The sequence below is a fragment of the Sylvia atricapilla genome, chromosome 8 (assembly GCF_009819655.1).
Source record: "Sylvia atricapilla isolate bSylAtr1 chromosome 8, bSylAtr1.pri, whole genome shotgun sequence".
Taxonomy (NCBI): Eukaryota; Metazoa; Chordata; class Aves; order Passeriformes; family Sylviidae; genus Sylvia; species Sylvia atricapilla.
The window spans coordinates 17,173,466-17,186,721 of record NC_089147.1 but is presented as its reverse complement, the minus strand read 5'-3'; the positions used below and the strand labels follow the sequence as shown (position 1 = coordinate 17,186,721).

General features: G+C 37.3%; 1 protein-coding gene across 6 annotated transcripts in view; it reads right to left on the bottom strand.

The window, feature by feature from the left end:
• Positions 1-230: 230 nt before the first annotated feature.
• The window catches only part of PANK1 (pantothenate kinase 1), a 34,746-nt gene continuing 21,720 nt past the window's right edge, over positions 231-13,256 (bottom strand). For all 6 annotated transcript variants that reach the window (XM_066323864.1, XM_066323865.1, XM_066323867.1 and 3 more), the window contains 5 exons: positions 9,214-9,467; positions 7,605-7,781; positions 7,082-7,205; positions 2,321-2,446; positions 231-1,702 (listed from right to left, as the gene is read on the bottom strand). In XM_066323864.1, the coding sequence (XP_066179961.1) occupies positions 1,643-1,702; positions 2,321-2,446; positions 7,082-7,205; positions 7,605-7,781; positions 9,214-9,467 (741 nt within the window). In that variant the 3' untranslated portion in view covers positions 231-1,642. The remainder of the gene's footprint in view (positions 1,703-2,320; positions 2,447-7,081; positions 7,206-7,604; positions 7,782-9,213; positions 9,468-13,256) is intronic.

Genomic DNA, 13,256 nt, shown 5'->3' with positions numbered 1-13,256 from the left:
TTCATTATAATATTAATATGCTAATGTTAATATTACATGCTAATATTATCTCCTTTTTGTTTACAGTCCTTTAAAGTCAACTTCAAGCAGGCAAAAGGCTTCAAAGACTAAAGCTTTGTTATGAAGAACCAAATGATTACCATGGAAATAGGTAGTCATGTATGTCACAAAAAAGGTGTTATGTAAGTCACATCATTGCTTTCAAGAAATGAATTCCACAGATACATTAAAACTGTCCAAACAGTAGTGGTCTTTATTTCCATCAGACAAGTTAACACTTCAATATTACCATCTTTCAACATTTGGGAGATATGTAAGTTAATGACTCGAAAAAGCGAAATATACCCCCTTCCAAAAATATACTGAATTTTAAATTGTCCCTCTGATGAGTCATTTACATTATGTGACAACACATACAGTCTAGCAAGACAAAACAATTAACAAACCGTTTCTGGCCTCTCATTTGTGAGCCCTCAAGGTGTCCAAGGAAAGCAAGTTTATACATCCTCTGCAGCAACCTAAGTACATGGATTTCAAAGGGAGCTCAACTGAACTTGGGGGGAAAAAATCTAGAGAGGTCCACAAACCAGAAAAAGTAGAAAATATTGTATTGGAATAAACATTCAAGTTTTACTGTCCTGGAGGGAAAGTTAACACTAGTCTTACAGCAAAAAATACTTTGGTCAGTATTTTTTTGATTTTAGTCATTGGGCTTTTAATAATGCTGTTATCAGTTGTTTTCAATTAAGAACAATTTAAACTTGCAGACTACAGAAAATAACAGAAGACAATCTCCCTTTGCCATCTAATACCAAGTGTGAATAACATCTTTAATACAGAACTCTTCATGTTGATCAGAGGTTTTCATCAGAAACAAATTTTCATTTTAGTGTGAATTTAATAATTAAAATTTTAGTTCACATCTTCTTTACAATTTTTATTATAGAGAAGAATCAGCCCTGCAAAACCAATTGGCAGTCTCTTCCTGTTGCAATTCATGACTACTGAAAAATTACAAACTTAAACCCCTGCTGTTACCAAGCTTCCTCACACTCCTTCATAAGAAACACATTTAGCCACAGAATGGTTTGCAAATTTATTTTTTGGGGGGGCAGAGAGATGGTAAAGTGTCTCATCTAATGAGGAAAGGAAAGGCAAAAAAATCAGTGACTAGTTTTCACAGTAAAATGCATCAGTTTTGTAGTTTCATTTGAAACCAAGAACAAATCATGAAACGTCATGAAAATAAGATAAAAAAATCTCCTAGAGTGATTACTAAATGAAGTTAAAATTACCACACTAATCAGTAAACCCCAGAAGAAAAGCAGATGCCTCATATCACAAGTCCTACATTAAACAGTATCCATTTTTTAAAATAAATCCATAAAATCTGTATGTTTGGCCACTTTGCACATTTTTCCCCTAAAAAATACAGTGTACAGAAAAAAAACCCTCGTAATTCCCATTATGAATTCTGAAGTATAAGGTCAAAACCCAGAAATTAAAGATCAGCTAAAAGGATTTTTAAATTATTTACAAATCCAGCAGGTAGAACTACCATAATGGCTTCATTTCCATCCTTGTAGTGGCTTTCACTCTTACCCAGCAGCATCCGCAGTAGGAATCTCTTCAGACACCTTCATCACTGATCATCTGTCATTTTAAGCATTTCTAGAAGAGCCCCAACAGCTCCAAAATAACCCTTTCAACAAAGGCAAAAGAAAACCAAAACCAATCAAATTCCAAAATAAGACACAACATGAACACCAAGTTTTCAGTTTTGTTAAGGGAGCCAAAAGAATGTCAGCCCTGCCAAATATTTGCTATATCTAAAATATTATTTAATAAGATGAGCCTTAGACAGAAGAAAAGGCCTGATACTGGAAAGTTTTACACAGTTCTCCAAAATTATAAAAAAATAATTACAAAATTGTAATATTGATCCTGTACTGAGGCAGAGCAGTTTCCATTATGGACCTGCCCCTCTGGTAATCACCTCAAAATTATGTTTACAAAAATGAATTATACTTGAGGTTTTCATACACCAGCCCACACAAATGAACATTGTTGCTATCAAGGTCAGAAAGCAAATACGAGAAATGGGCAATGTTTAACAGCACATACCACAAGACTAGTGATCAAACCAAGGAGTTAACAAGTAGTATTTTCAAATAAATTTGTAAACTAAATAGCATTTATGCAGAACTTAGCTTGTGCATTCAATTCAAAGCAATGGCATTTCTCCTCTTTCAAGTTCAGCAAATAAAGAACTACAAGAATTTCGTTCTTACAAATAGAAGTTCAACACTTATTTCCTTACCTCATGCTCCAGAAACAGAGCTTTTAGCTGTCCCTTGGACCAATAATCCATAGCATATGCTAGCACCTTCATAGAAATCATATTAATTCTGAGAAAGTTGCCAACAAACACCACCTTGTCGATGTTCTGTAAAATTGAATTTGAAAAACGTATCAGAAAATTATATTCAGCTAAATGACTTGCCTCATTTAACATGTACCTTTACCTCTACTACACAGTTAAATGGGCATTTTAGGTTACATTTAAATACTTCAAACTAAAAAGTAAAAAAATCTTGCAGTTACTGACCGCTATGTAAGAGACATTGCAAGAGCAGGGAGGTGTAGAGTTTTATTACAGAGAAAGTGAGAGCTATTATCATAGATGATCAATAATTGCTTAAAATATTGAATAAATATCACAATCTTTCTAATACGACTCAGATTATGAGCATTTTGGTGGTGGGGTTTGGCTTTTTAATTGTATATGGTCACACTGAAGACATTTTTCCCCTTCTGCATGTTAAATGAAGCAGCTTTCCAGAGATCACAATGTTTATTAAATCCAGATGGAAAACCTCTGAAGGGAATCTGAGAAGGATTACATTAGAGATGGGAAGCAGCATCTTTCATCATTATCTTTTATCAGGACTGAGACTCCATTTTCAAAAAGCAAGTGAAATGGGGCCAACACAATACTTGATATGTATGGTATTCCTTTGTTTCAAAGCTCATTTGAACTCAGTTTTCATTCAGGAAATTAAGGTTTTTTGAATCATCAGCACTAGGCTGCCAATGAGAAAGCCACAGACCATCCTTACTTGTATGTACATCACATAAACACATTTAAGCAGTGGTTCTGTGCAGTGTTTAAACAATGCCAATAACTATCTTACCAACCCCAGCTCTGCCTGCTATGCACAAAATTGCACTTGCATTTTGCATTGGTACCAGATGATGTTCATCACACACTAGAATTGTTCTAGAAGATTCAGCAGGAGGCCATGTCCTGGAGATAAAAGCTTTTATAGGAGTCCTGAAGAGGTCTAGGAATGTATATTCAAGAGTCTTCTGCAGAGGTTTGCCAGAAGGACTGCACAGGGGCTAGAATTAGCAAGCTCTACATTGACCCAGCTCTATAAAGCCCAACACTTGGCTCTGCAGCAACTCCTGTGCTACAGCCACAGTGGTGCCATGCCCAGGACTGTGACACACCCCAGGGAACACCCTCACTGGAAACTCATTCGCCCAGTCTCCACTGAGTGAGGGACATGCCTGACTGCCCTCAAACCAAAGGCAGCAACAAACTTTATTGAAATAATTTAGCTTCAGTCATCTATCTCCTTAGACTCTGCAGTCACATCAGCATGCATTCATACTCAGGAATTTATGAATGAAAATAAGATCTTCCTAAATTTCAAAATGCTGCTATAGAACGTGGCCAGGAGCACCCTGCATCCTTAGACTAGGCAGTTTTGTCTCTGAAGCAACTTCAGACAAAGGAGGGACAAATATGAAACTCATTCATTTCATGTAATGCCATAGGATAAAATTGATTAGAATCTACATTTCAATTTCACAGGCGTATGATTTTCTCTGAATATAAAAACAAAGCTACTGTTACCAGAAGCAATACCTAACAGAGAGTATAAAAATTACTGCAAATTTTGTATCTAAAATTACTAGTCACATCTACTAGAATAACAGTTATATATCAATGTGCAAATTTCAATTTTGTTTCAAACATTCCTTGAGTTGACAAAGTTAAAAATTGTATTAATAGTATAGTTTCCTACATTTTCTGAACTGAAGCAAAAACAACTCTAGCATTTTCAGAAGTCAAAATGCTACTCTTAAGGGAGCCTTGTCAATTTACTTTTAAATTGTCCACTGCTGAAACTTTCAAAGCTGAAAGACAGAAATCTTAAACAGCTGAAGAGATGGTAGTGACATGCTTATTTAAGCTAATCAAATTATAGCATCCTGGAAAAGACTTGCACTCTTTCACTCTGTGGGGTCTTGTTAAATTGTTCAACTACCCTGCAGCAGAAAGCTATAGGATAACTTTAATGTAGTATATTCACATATTTCCCAATATAACTGAATAGGGAAATCTGTATCAATAACACAATAAAAAACCCCCTGCACATATTTTTGCAAGGCAGCTTGTTCAGATGCAAACTTACATTTTCTGTGAGTAAGAAAAGTATAAACCAGGATATCAGTTTCCTTTATGCACTTCTGCTGTGCCTAGGACAAGCCATTTCAAAGGGTCTGTGGCCAAATGGTTCCAGACTATGGAATTTTTCTACTCCCTGCCAACTTTGTGCAAGCAAATTTGCTTTGAAGTTCTGCAGACAGAATATTTCATTTATTCCCCAGCCTCATTTTTTCCTGCACATATGCAAGTAATTTTCAACACAATATTAAAGCTGCAATCATTGGGAAAAAACTTATCAGAAAGTCTTGCTTCAAGGCATAAATTGATTCTGTCAACCTAAAAGTGAGCTTTACCATAACCCTAATCTAATACATACAAGCTCCACAAAAGAATATCATATTCAACTGCTTATTTAGCTCTTATTTGAGGATTTGATTCATCCAGCTTGCCGTAAGTCAGAGCCATGTGTCCCAAAGGCAATTTAGATGTCTAGAATATTTAGCAGAATGATAGCATAAGGTTTTTTTCCCCAAGAGCAAGCCATCTGAAGATAAGCTTACTTGAAATGATACTGCATGTTTTTCTTTTTAATAGTACATAAACCAAGTAAATGAAATTTTCATTCTCTAAAACTACAAAATAATTTACTTCAAGTGTTGGAGAAATTCTGCTTGGACACTGTGAAATGAAGAACATTTAACACATCAATTCACATTCCTCCACAAAATTCCACGGATCACATCAGTTTTTAAGAGGCCTGCCCCTAGAACACAGATGTTAGGAACTCTTTCACAATGACTCAGAAGCATTAGTTTCACCAGCAGCCTATCTCCTCCTCTGAATGCACTGCATGTGGCTCCCTGCTGCAACTCTCTATGCTTTGATAGCCCTGTACAATGCTGCTTGAACTCCATGCCACAAGGCAACACTGTAAAGAAGCTGAAAGCAAAGAGAACACTGAAAGAGCATCATCCTGACAGAAAGAGTCAAATTGCCAAGAAAAGAAATATAGATCTGTAGCCACTTTTCACAATGAAGGAAGGTTATCAGTGGCATTTGATAGAGGCATACAGTACAATTTGTGCTGATCAATGTATTTTAAAAGTCCTTTAGAGAGGAGTATGAGCAACAAACATAATAATGGCATACAAAATCAAAAGAGAATAAAAAATGAACAGCACAGCAGTGCTGAAGAGACATATCCCATGACTGAGGTAAAAATGAGGGAGATGAAGTTCAAATTAAAAAAGTGAAATGACACAACTGAAAGAGGCAAAGACAGAGACACTTGATTATGCAGACACAATGAAAGGCTTCAAATTAGCCACTTTAAGATGATACCATAGGGGGACTGTTGATGATTTCTTAGAAATGAGTTCCACGCTCACAAAAATGAAATATTATGAACTGTTAGTAAAGGAGCTCTGAACACAAAATTTATCAATATGCCATCATGTAAATTCATTGAGCAACCAAACTCTGCATATGATATTAAGATCTCATAACTCAATCTTAAAATTGCAACCGTAAAAAGATTAAAAAGACGAAACAGTGCATAAAAGTGTCTTCTCTATTTTTTAGATAAGGAGACTAAGTATTAGGACCTTTTATCTTGGAAAGACCAAGAGGGAGATGTGGCAAATGTTGATTAAAAACCACATCAAAACCCACACCCACCAAAAGCACCAGTGATTAATTATTTACTATTTCTGATAAAGCCATAAGCTAGATGGGACCTAATGAAGTGATTGGATGGCAGTTTGGTGAGTTTCTTGGGTTTGTTTTGTTCAATTTTTCTGGCTGCGTGTGTGCGTTGTTGATTAAAAATATAAAAGCAGCAGCAATTTTTTCTACCAACAGAATGCTGTGCAGCTCAAACACCTGTGTATTAAAAAAAATCATATAAATTCATTATCTCCTCAGAGCAGATAAAAGGTATTAGTTACCATATAATTGTAAAGGATGCAATCCAATTTGCAGATAAAAGCAAGGGCCTAAATGTTTCGGTTTCTGGTGGGGTTTTTTGGGTTTGTTTTTTATTTTAACTGCTGGAAGCTGTAGTGTATGGATGGAACAATCCATCCCTATTTATCATGCCTAATGAAAAGAATGTAATAATCATCTGATAGGAGTTGAGGCAAGAAAACTAACTGCATTTTTGTTCTTTCTGACACAGCACAATAGAACTTGCATCTCTCCAAACATTTAACACAATACACACTTTGAACCCAATCTGCTGTGGAAACAATCCAAGTAGAAGAGTATTCAAAATAAATTCTCTCATGCTATAGTAAAACCTGTAAATAACTACAAAGTAACAGAGCAATAATTAGTATTACAAACATGTTAATATCTGTGCATTACAGCTTGAGAACAACTGAACATTCCAGGCTGAAGTTCAGTGCCTCAAAAAGATCTTTACAGACAATTTTCTCCCCTCTTCCCTAGCTCTGAAGCTTGAACAGCCTTACACTTTGCATCAAAGCACACACATAAAAAGCCATAAGAGTTATGGCATGATGTTAGGCAGTGACACACCAATGTCAGCAATTTGTATTTTTGCATCCTGATAATCTCACTATGTTGTTTCTAAAGGTTTTAAGCTCATGGTAAATAACTTACCTCGTTTAATGCACACATACGAGCAATAGAACCTATGTTGTTGGTGATGGTGACCAAAGTAGCTCTGGCCAAGTCCTCTTTACTGATGGAATCTCTCTTTTCTTTACTCATCATATGACCAAAGCTGTGTGAGGAAGATCATGTCTTTTAACATGAGATATTCAGGAGTGATAAAAGCCCTTAAAATATTATCATTTAGCAAGCTTTGCTTGGATTTGATAACCATTCATTTGCGACAGATTTGAAATGTGAAAAGGGATCTCATTAGAAAGGCAGAACAATGAGCAAGGGCACTTCCAAAATAACTGCAATTTAAATGGAAGCATACTGCATCAGGCATTACTTAACACCTGTTTAATAAAAAAGAGCAAGAAGTAGGTGAGAGATCTAAGGACAAATCCCATGACACATTGAGTAACATTTCCACAGGGACACAGTGCAGAGTCCAGGGATTATGCACTCAGTTTAACATGCACAGGAAGTTTCCCAAGGGACTGTTACAAACAGCTCCATTAACACATACCTTGATGCTACTGCAGATCCTTGAAGGCCGAACCGCTCATAGTCTCCTCCATAAATATCTTTCACCAGCTTATCCACATTGGTGCTGTCTCCTTTTGCAGCCATTTCCAGCGCTTCCTCAAATGTCTCACAGCCAGTGAGCAAACAGCACAGGCCCAGGAACGTTCCTCCTCCAAGGCTAGAAAAGCACAGTCCCTTCAGACCAGCAGCTTGAACCAGCTTTTACCACAAGCCTTCAGACTGCCATTTACAGCATGCTGTACACAAGTGCCAACCATATCTCACACTCCTCCCTCAGAGGAGTGAACACAGACACTCTACACTGAGTTCCTATTCGACACAGCTGTCATCCAGTGTGGTTTACCTGAACTAGACTTGAGTCTTCAATCCTTAAATAGGAGAAATTATACTAAAGGATTAGCTAAGAATAAGGTCCAATCCAACACCACAGATACCACTTCACTATTCGTGGCACTCTAACTAAAGTTTTCTGCACAAGTATAATTAGCCAGCAGAGCACTCAAATGAGTGAGGAAAGAATGATCAGTGAGCAAAGGCAAATCTGTAAGGGCTGGCAGCCAAGACAGATCTTGTCCCACCCCTAGCCAGTGGCAGGAAGCAGTCTGGCTGGGTCCTGTTTAAAACATGTCCAGCATCAGCCCTGAATGTTCTTTCCCTGCAAGAACTCTGAGCAAGAAGCACTCACTTGAATAGTTTGCAAAGGCTGAAGTACAATATTTACTGACTACATAAAATTAGCAGGGAGCATTTAACTGTGCATAACGTGTTGCTAACTCATTGAAGTTCTACTTTGGACTTTTCAGTCTTACAGACATGAACTTCAACTTACTTGTCTCTACATCCTTCCTCATTCTTTCTTGTCCACTGGCAAAGTTAGCTTATTTGCAGTGACTGCAGTCACAGCACTGAAAACAAGGTGGTCAGTGAGACACCACACTTGCACTTCATGAAAAAGCACAGGAGTTCAGACAGGAACACCATATTTAGTCTGTGCTCTTGGATTACTGGGGTTTTCAGAACACATCTCAGAGCATGGTAATATACTCAGCATCTGAACAGTAGAAAGCTCTGCACACCAGCTACAAGTCAGTATTGATTTCATCATCTGTAACAAATCAACAACACACTGCAGTCATGTTTTTCCTTCCATAGCAGAAAGGATTAGAAGCACGTCTACCAAAGATGCCAAAATCTCTGTGCTTGAAAAAGACCCAGAATTGCAAGGAATCCAGTGTCTCCCATTGAACTTGTATCCATCTGTACTGCATATGGAGAAATAGAATGCAGGGGAGAGATCATTCATTTGCTGGGACAGTTTTATTTTGGTAATTCACAGCAAGAGTTGGGAAATAGATAAGAACACCAAAAACAGACTAAGGCCTAAAGTTGAACAGTTCAATCATTTTCCTTTCATAGACACCCTCTCTGAACGTGTCCTAGGATATTTTCAGCCTTGCTAGTGGTAGGCTTTTAAAAGAAATGGGAATACATACACAATTTGGACTTGTAGCAACTGATCACCCTCTCTAATTCTACCTGCTCAGTTGTGGAGAAAAGAAAACAATTAAAAGAAACAAAAATAAATTTACCTGGATCCTGTAACTCTTTTATAATTGTCCTTAGAATACACAGCTAGGATGCTGACCCCTGAGCCTATGTTAACCAGCAGCATAGGATATGGATTATCAAGGCAGTAAGGCTTTTTCTGGCACTGTTCAGGATCTGTAGGATTTTCAAAATAATAACACTCTGGTTGGCCATTGAAACCAACAGAATCAACATAAAGGAGGCCCTGGATCAAACAGTCCAATTCATCCAGTTTATAGAGCTGTAGATCAGCCATCTGTAAAAGAATAACAAGAAATTAAGAAACATACATTTCTTAGTATAATACAACACTGAGAAGGACAAAAGAGGCTCCACTGAAGCACTCTGATCACTTTAATAGTAACACATTATGCTCTTTAAGCAGTACAAAGATCTAAGCATGAAGTCTGAAATAAAAGTTCACTATCTGCCTGACAACAAGGACCTCCCAAAACAATGATGTGCCATGCAGTAATGCCATCTAGTTCCTTTGCCTTTGAGGCATTCTGGGCTCTGCAAGCAGGAAGCATTTCTCCTCCTTAGCATTCTGACACAATAAACATCTTTCCCCTCATTCCCAGCCCAAGAGGAGTGGTGTTCTGCAGCTTTTGGGCAGTATCACACATATGCCTACACAGCAGCATTCCTCAGGATGCAAAGTGCTTTAGTTCATCATCCAACTACATTTCCCAGCAATTTAATTAAATTTTCAATTTAAGCATTAAAATGTGCATATTATGTTAATATGCACTAAATATACAATGGATTTTTTTATTTTAGTATATGTCACTAGTTATTCTGGTTATTTTTTTAAATGATGATGAGTACTTTAAAATGCCTCATGAAAAACAGAGTCATAACCCCTATGTCTGGTGAAAGACCATATAAAAATCCAAACAAAAAGACTGTCAGGCCCATGCCCTCAGCAGAATATAACTTAAAAAGAAGGCAGATGACCAGTAACAAAAGCTGACAAAAGACATTCTCTTCAGATCTTGCAGGCACCATGACTGTACTTCAACAGACATATCTACTTGCCATAGCATTCTATTCACTAGAAATAACATCCCTTTCTCAAAGGAGAATAACATCCCCTTCACTGACCAACTGCAGAAAGTCTCCTTTCCATTTTTAGGTAGAGGAAAGGGCAAAAAAACCTGCAAAGTTGCCCATCCAAATTCCGAGGTCGTTTTCATCTTCACGCATGCAAAGGAGATCATGCCTAACACTACTTTCTAGCAAAAAAAAAAAAGAGCAACAAGAGTATAATGGAGTTATACAGTACACAGCTGGTTCTCCAGCATTTGCATACTGCAGGATGTTTTCCTAATTGCTAATGGAGAAGATTTACATGGGTAACTATGTCCTATTTTTAATTCTGGAAGCTATATTAAGCCACTATAAAGAGGGAAGATATTTCTGTGGAACAGGCATGGTCAATAGGTTACATTCTTTTAAGCTATTTAAATCTCCCCTGTTAAGTCTTTGCTCTACTTGCACACTGCTCTAACTTGCTGTAAGTGAAACCACCCCACTCTTTGGGTCTGTCCTTTTGTTTTACTTGCCACTCCTCAAATCCTGTAACTAGGGAAAAGAAATAAGACCAAAAAGACCCCAAACCAGCAGTCTCAAAGACCTCAGTATAGATCCAGTTACTCATAGGACAAGCAAGAGAGGTGGAAAACACTTCCTCTTGTTTCTGTATTTCCTGCTGCAACTTCTGTAATCCTTTTTTTTTTTTTTTTTTTTTTATTACCACATTGCTACACAAATTAAAATTAGAGAAATGAAGCATAAAAGACTTGAACTATTTAGCTAGCAAATACAAAGAATAAGGATAATCCGTGAGAACAAGTTTTTCAAGAAATGTTACAAAATTCTTAAGGCTACTTTTCAAATATTTTGGATTTAATCAATTTCTAACTATTAGACCAAGAGGAAAAGTTCCAAGATATACACAAGACTAGGTATGATGACATAATAGATCCTTCATGCACTCCTTATCACAATGAACATTGCATGGAGTCCACCAAGTTACTAATCCTTAGAGAATTTCTTTAGTTCAACAGACATTGCACATACCTGGATGACATAAGGAAATATTCTGTATTACTCATGACCTTTCCCTAGATTATGTGCTGTACAGGGTCAGTTTTCTCACCTTGGTGAAGATGCTGGATGTAGCATGACCAAACATGATCTAACACAGATGCACAAATGTGCTGTGAACCAGGAGCTGTTGTACAAAGACATTAACAGGTTTATGGCCCCTACTGTCCAAACCTCTGTTCTAATGCAAGTCAAATACCAGTCACAAGCTGCTTTTGTCTGACCCATGCTACACTTTTACAGAGACCTTGCAAGCCACAAACAAGTAATACAAATCAGAGTAGAACACTTCTGACATCAGTACAAAACCACAGACAAACCCCTTGATTCCACAAACTCTCCAGTCACCTCACCCATTCTGTAAGAACAGAACAAGAGAAACTAATCAGGTTCTTTCTCAAGCACTACACACAGAGGTTTTATTAGGTCCAGCCCTCCATGTAGAAAAGATACACTAAAATTTGTTCTGCTTTTTATAGCTCTGTGTTATATTTAACAGTTGATATACTGTAAGCAGAAAGTCCTATCGCTGCTTTCTTTCATGCATGATATTCATAGCAAACTGAAAAACTATTTTGCTGTGTCGTTGCAGAAGTCTGGTTATAATTTTTGGAATAATCAAGACAGGCATCAGTATTCTATGTCAATACACCTTCCTTCGGAGAAATAAAAGCTCTGCAGCTATTAGACACCCAAGGCTCCAAATAGCTTACTGAGCCACCACTGTTCTTATTTCTAAACAGAAATTAGGGCAAAGTTTCAAGAAATGTAGTAACCCAATCTTGTACAAGAAGCCATGACAGAGCCACTGTCACAATTCAGCCCCTTTCCCTGCATATACAACTGTGGTTTTGCTCACAATGTCTCAAAGCAGAAAAACAGCATTGCAGAATAGATGTACCTGTAACCATTGTACCTAATTTACAAGTGGGCAATAATTTCTTCTCCTGCCGTCATCTGACCCACCATACCCTACTCACCGTCAACTTTCAGCTGCTGCTTCTCCTCAGAGAAGCCAAAGTTTATGTGCAAATATGCAAAAATGGAAGCTGTGTCTATAAGCACATTTTAATTGGTTGTTTTTCCTACAACGTTTACAAAATGGATTAGCAGGCATTTTCCAGCCCTTTACAACTGCTAATGTGAAGGCAGACAGCAAAAGGATCAAGTTGCCCTACTCTACACTCCCATAACTATATTCAGCACAGTGCCTCTCTAGAGGTTATGTCAGAAAGTTGTGCTATGAGACAAACAACTGCAGAACAAAGTACTATACACGACCCTGGTGGGAAAATTTATGATTACTGGGATACCACATGTACATTTTTTAAAGAATAATTTTTCTGCATTATAGCCAGACTGTAGCTGTAAGACTGTAGTCTTTTCCTAAGACTGTTTTTTCACTACTGGGGAAGGGAACAAAACACTTTAGACCTCAAGAAACTTTCCAAGACCATCAAAAGGAGCGACTTAGGATTTCAACCATGCTTGCAAACAGGTGCAACACACTAAGAGAAAGTAGCCAACATTTCCCCCTATAACCTAAGCAACAAACTCCTGAAACACAGCTGATTTTAAGAAAACAAAAAGTCTGTTGTTACTGCCTACAGATGCTATTCCAAGAAGAATGAAAAATCATCTCTTGTACTCCTGCAAGAAGTCCTGGAAAGTTGTGCTATCTGTTGAAATTTAGATTTGGATTTCTTTGTAGTTTGGCTTGTTTGTTTTTAAAATAGTATGTATAACATTAAAAAAAATCAGCTGTATTCAAGTACCAAGCAGTATAAAAAGAAAAAATATGGTACTGGCTTGTTTCTGCTTTCAAGTATGGAAGCACATAAGTCAAAGGCTTGGGTCCCATTTGTTCCTTATTATGGGTGAGCAAACACATCCACTTCAGCAAGATAAACATCAAACAGGCCAGTCCTCTAGAAGT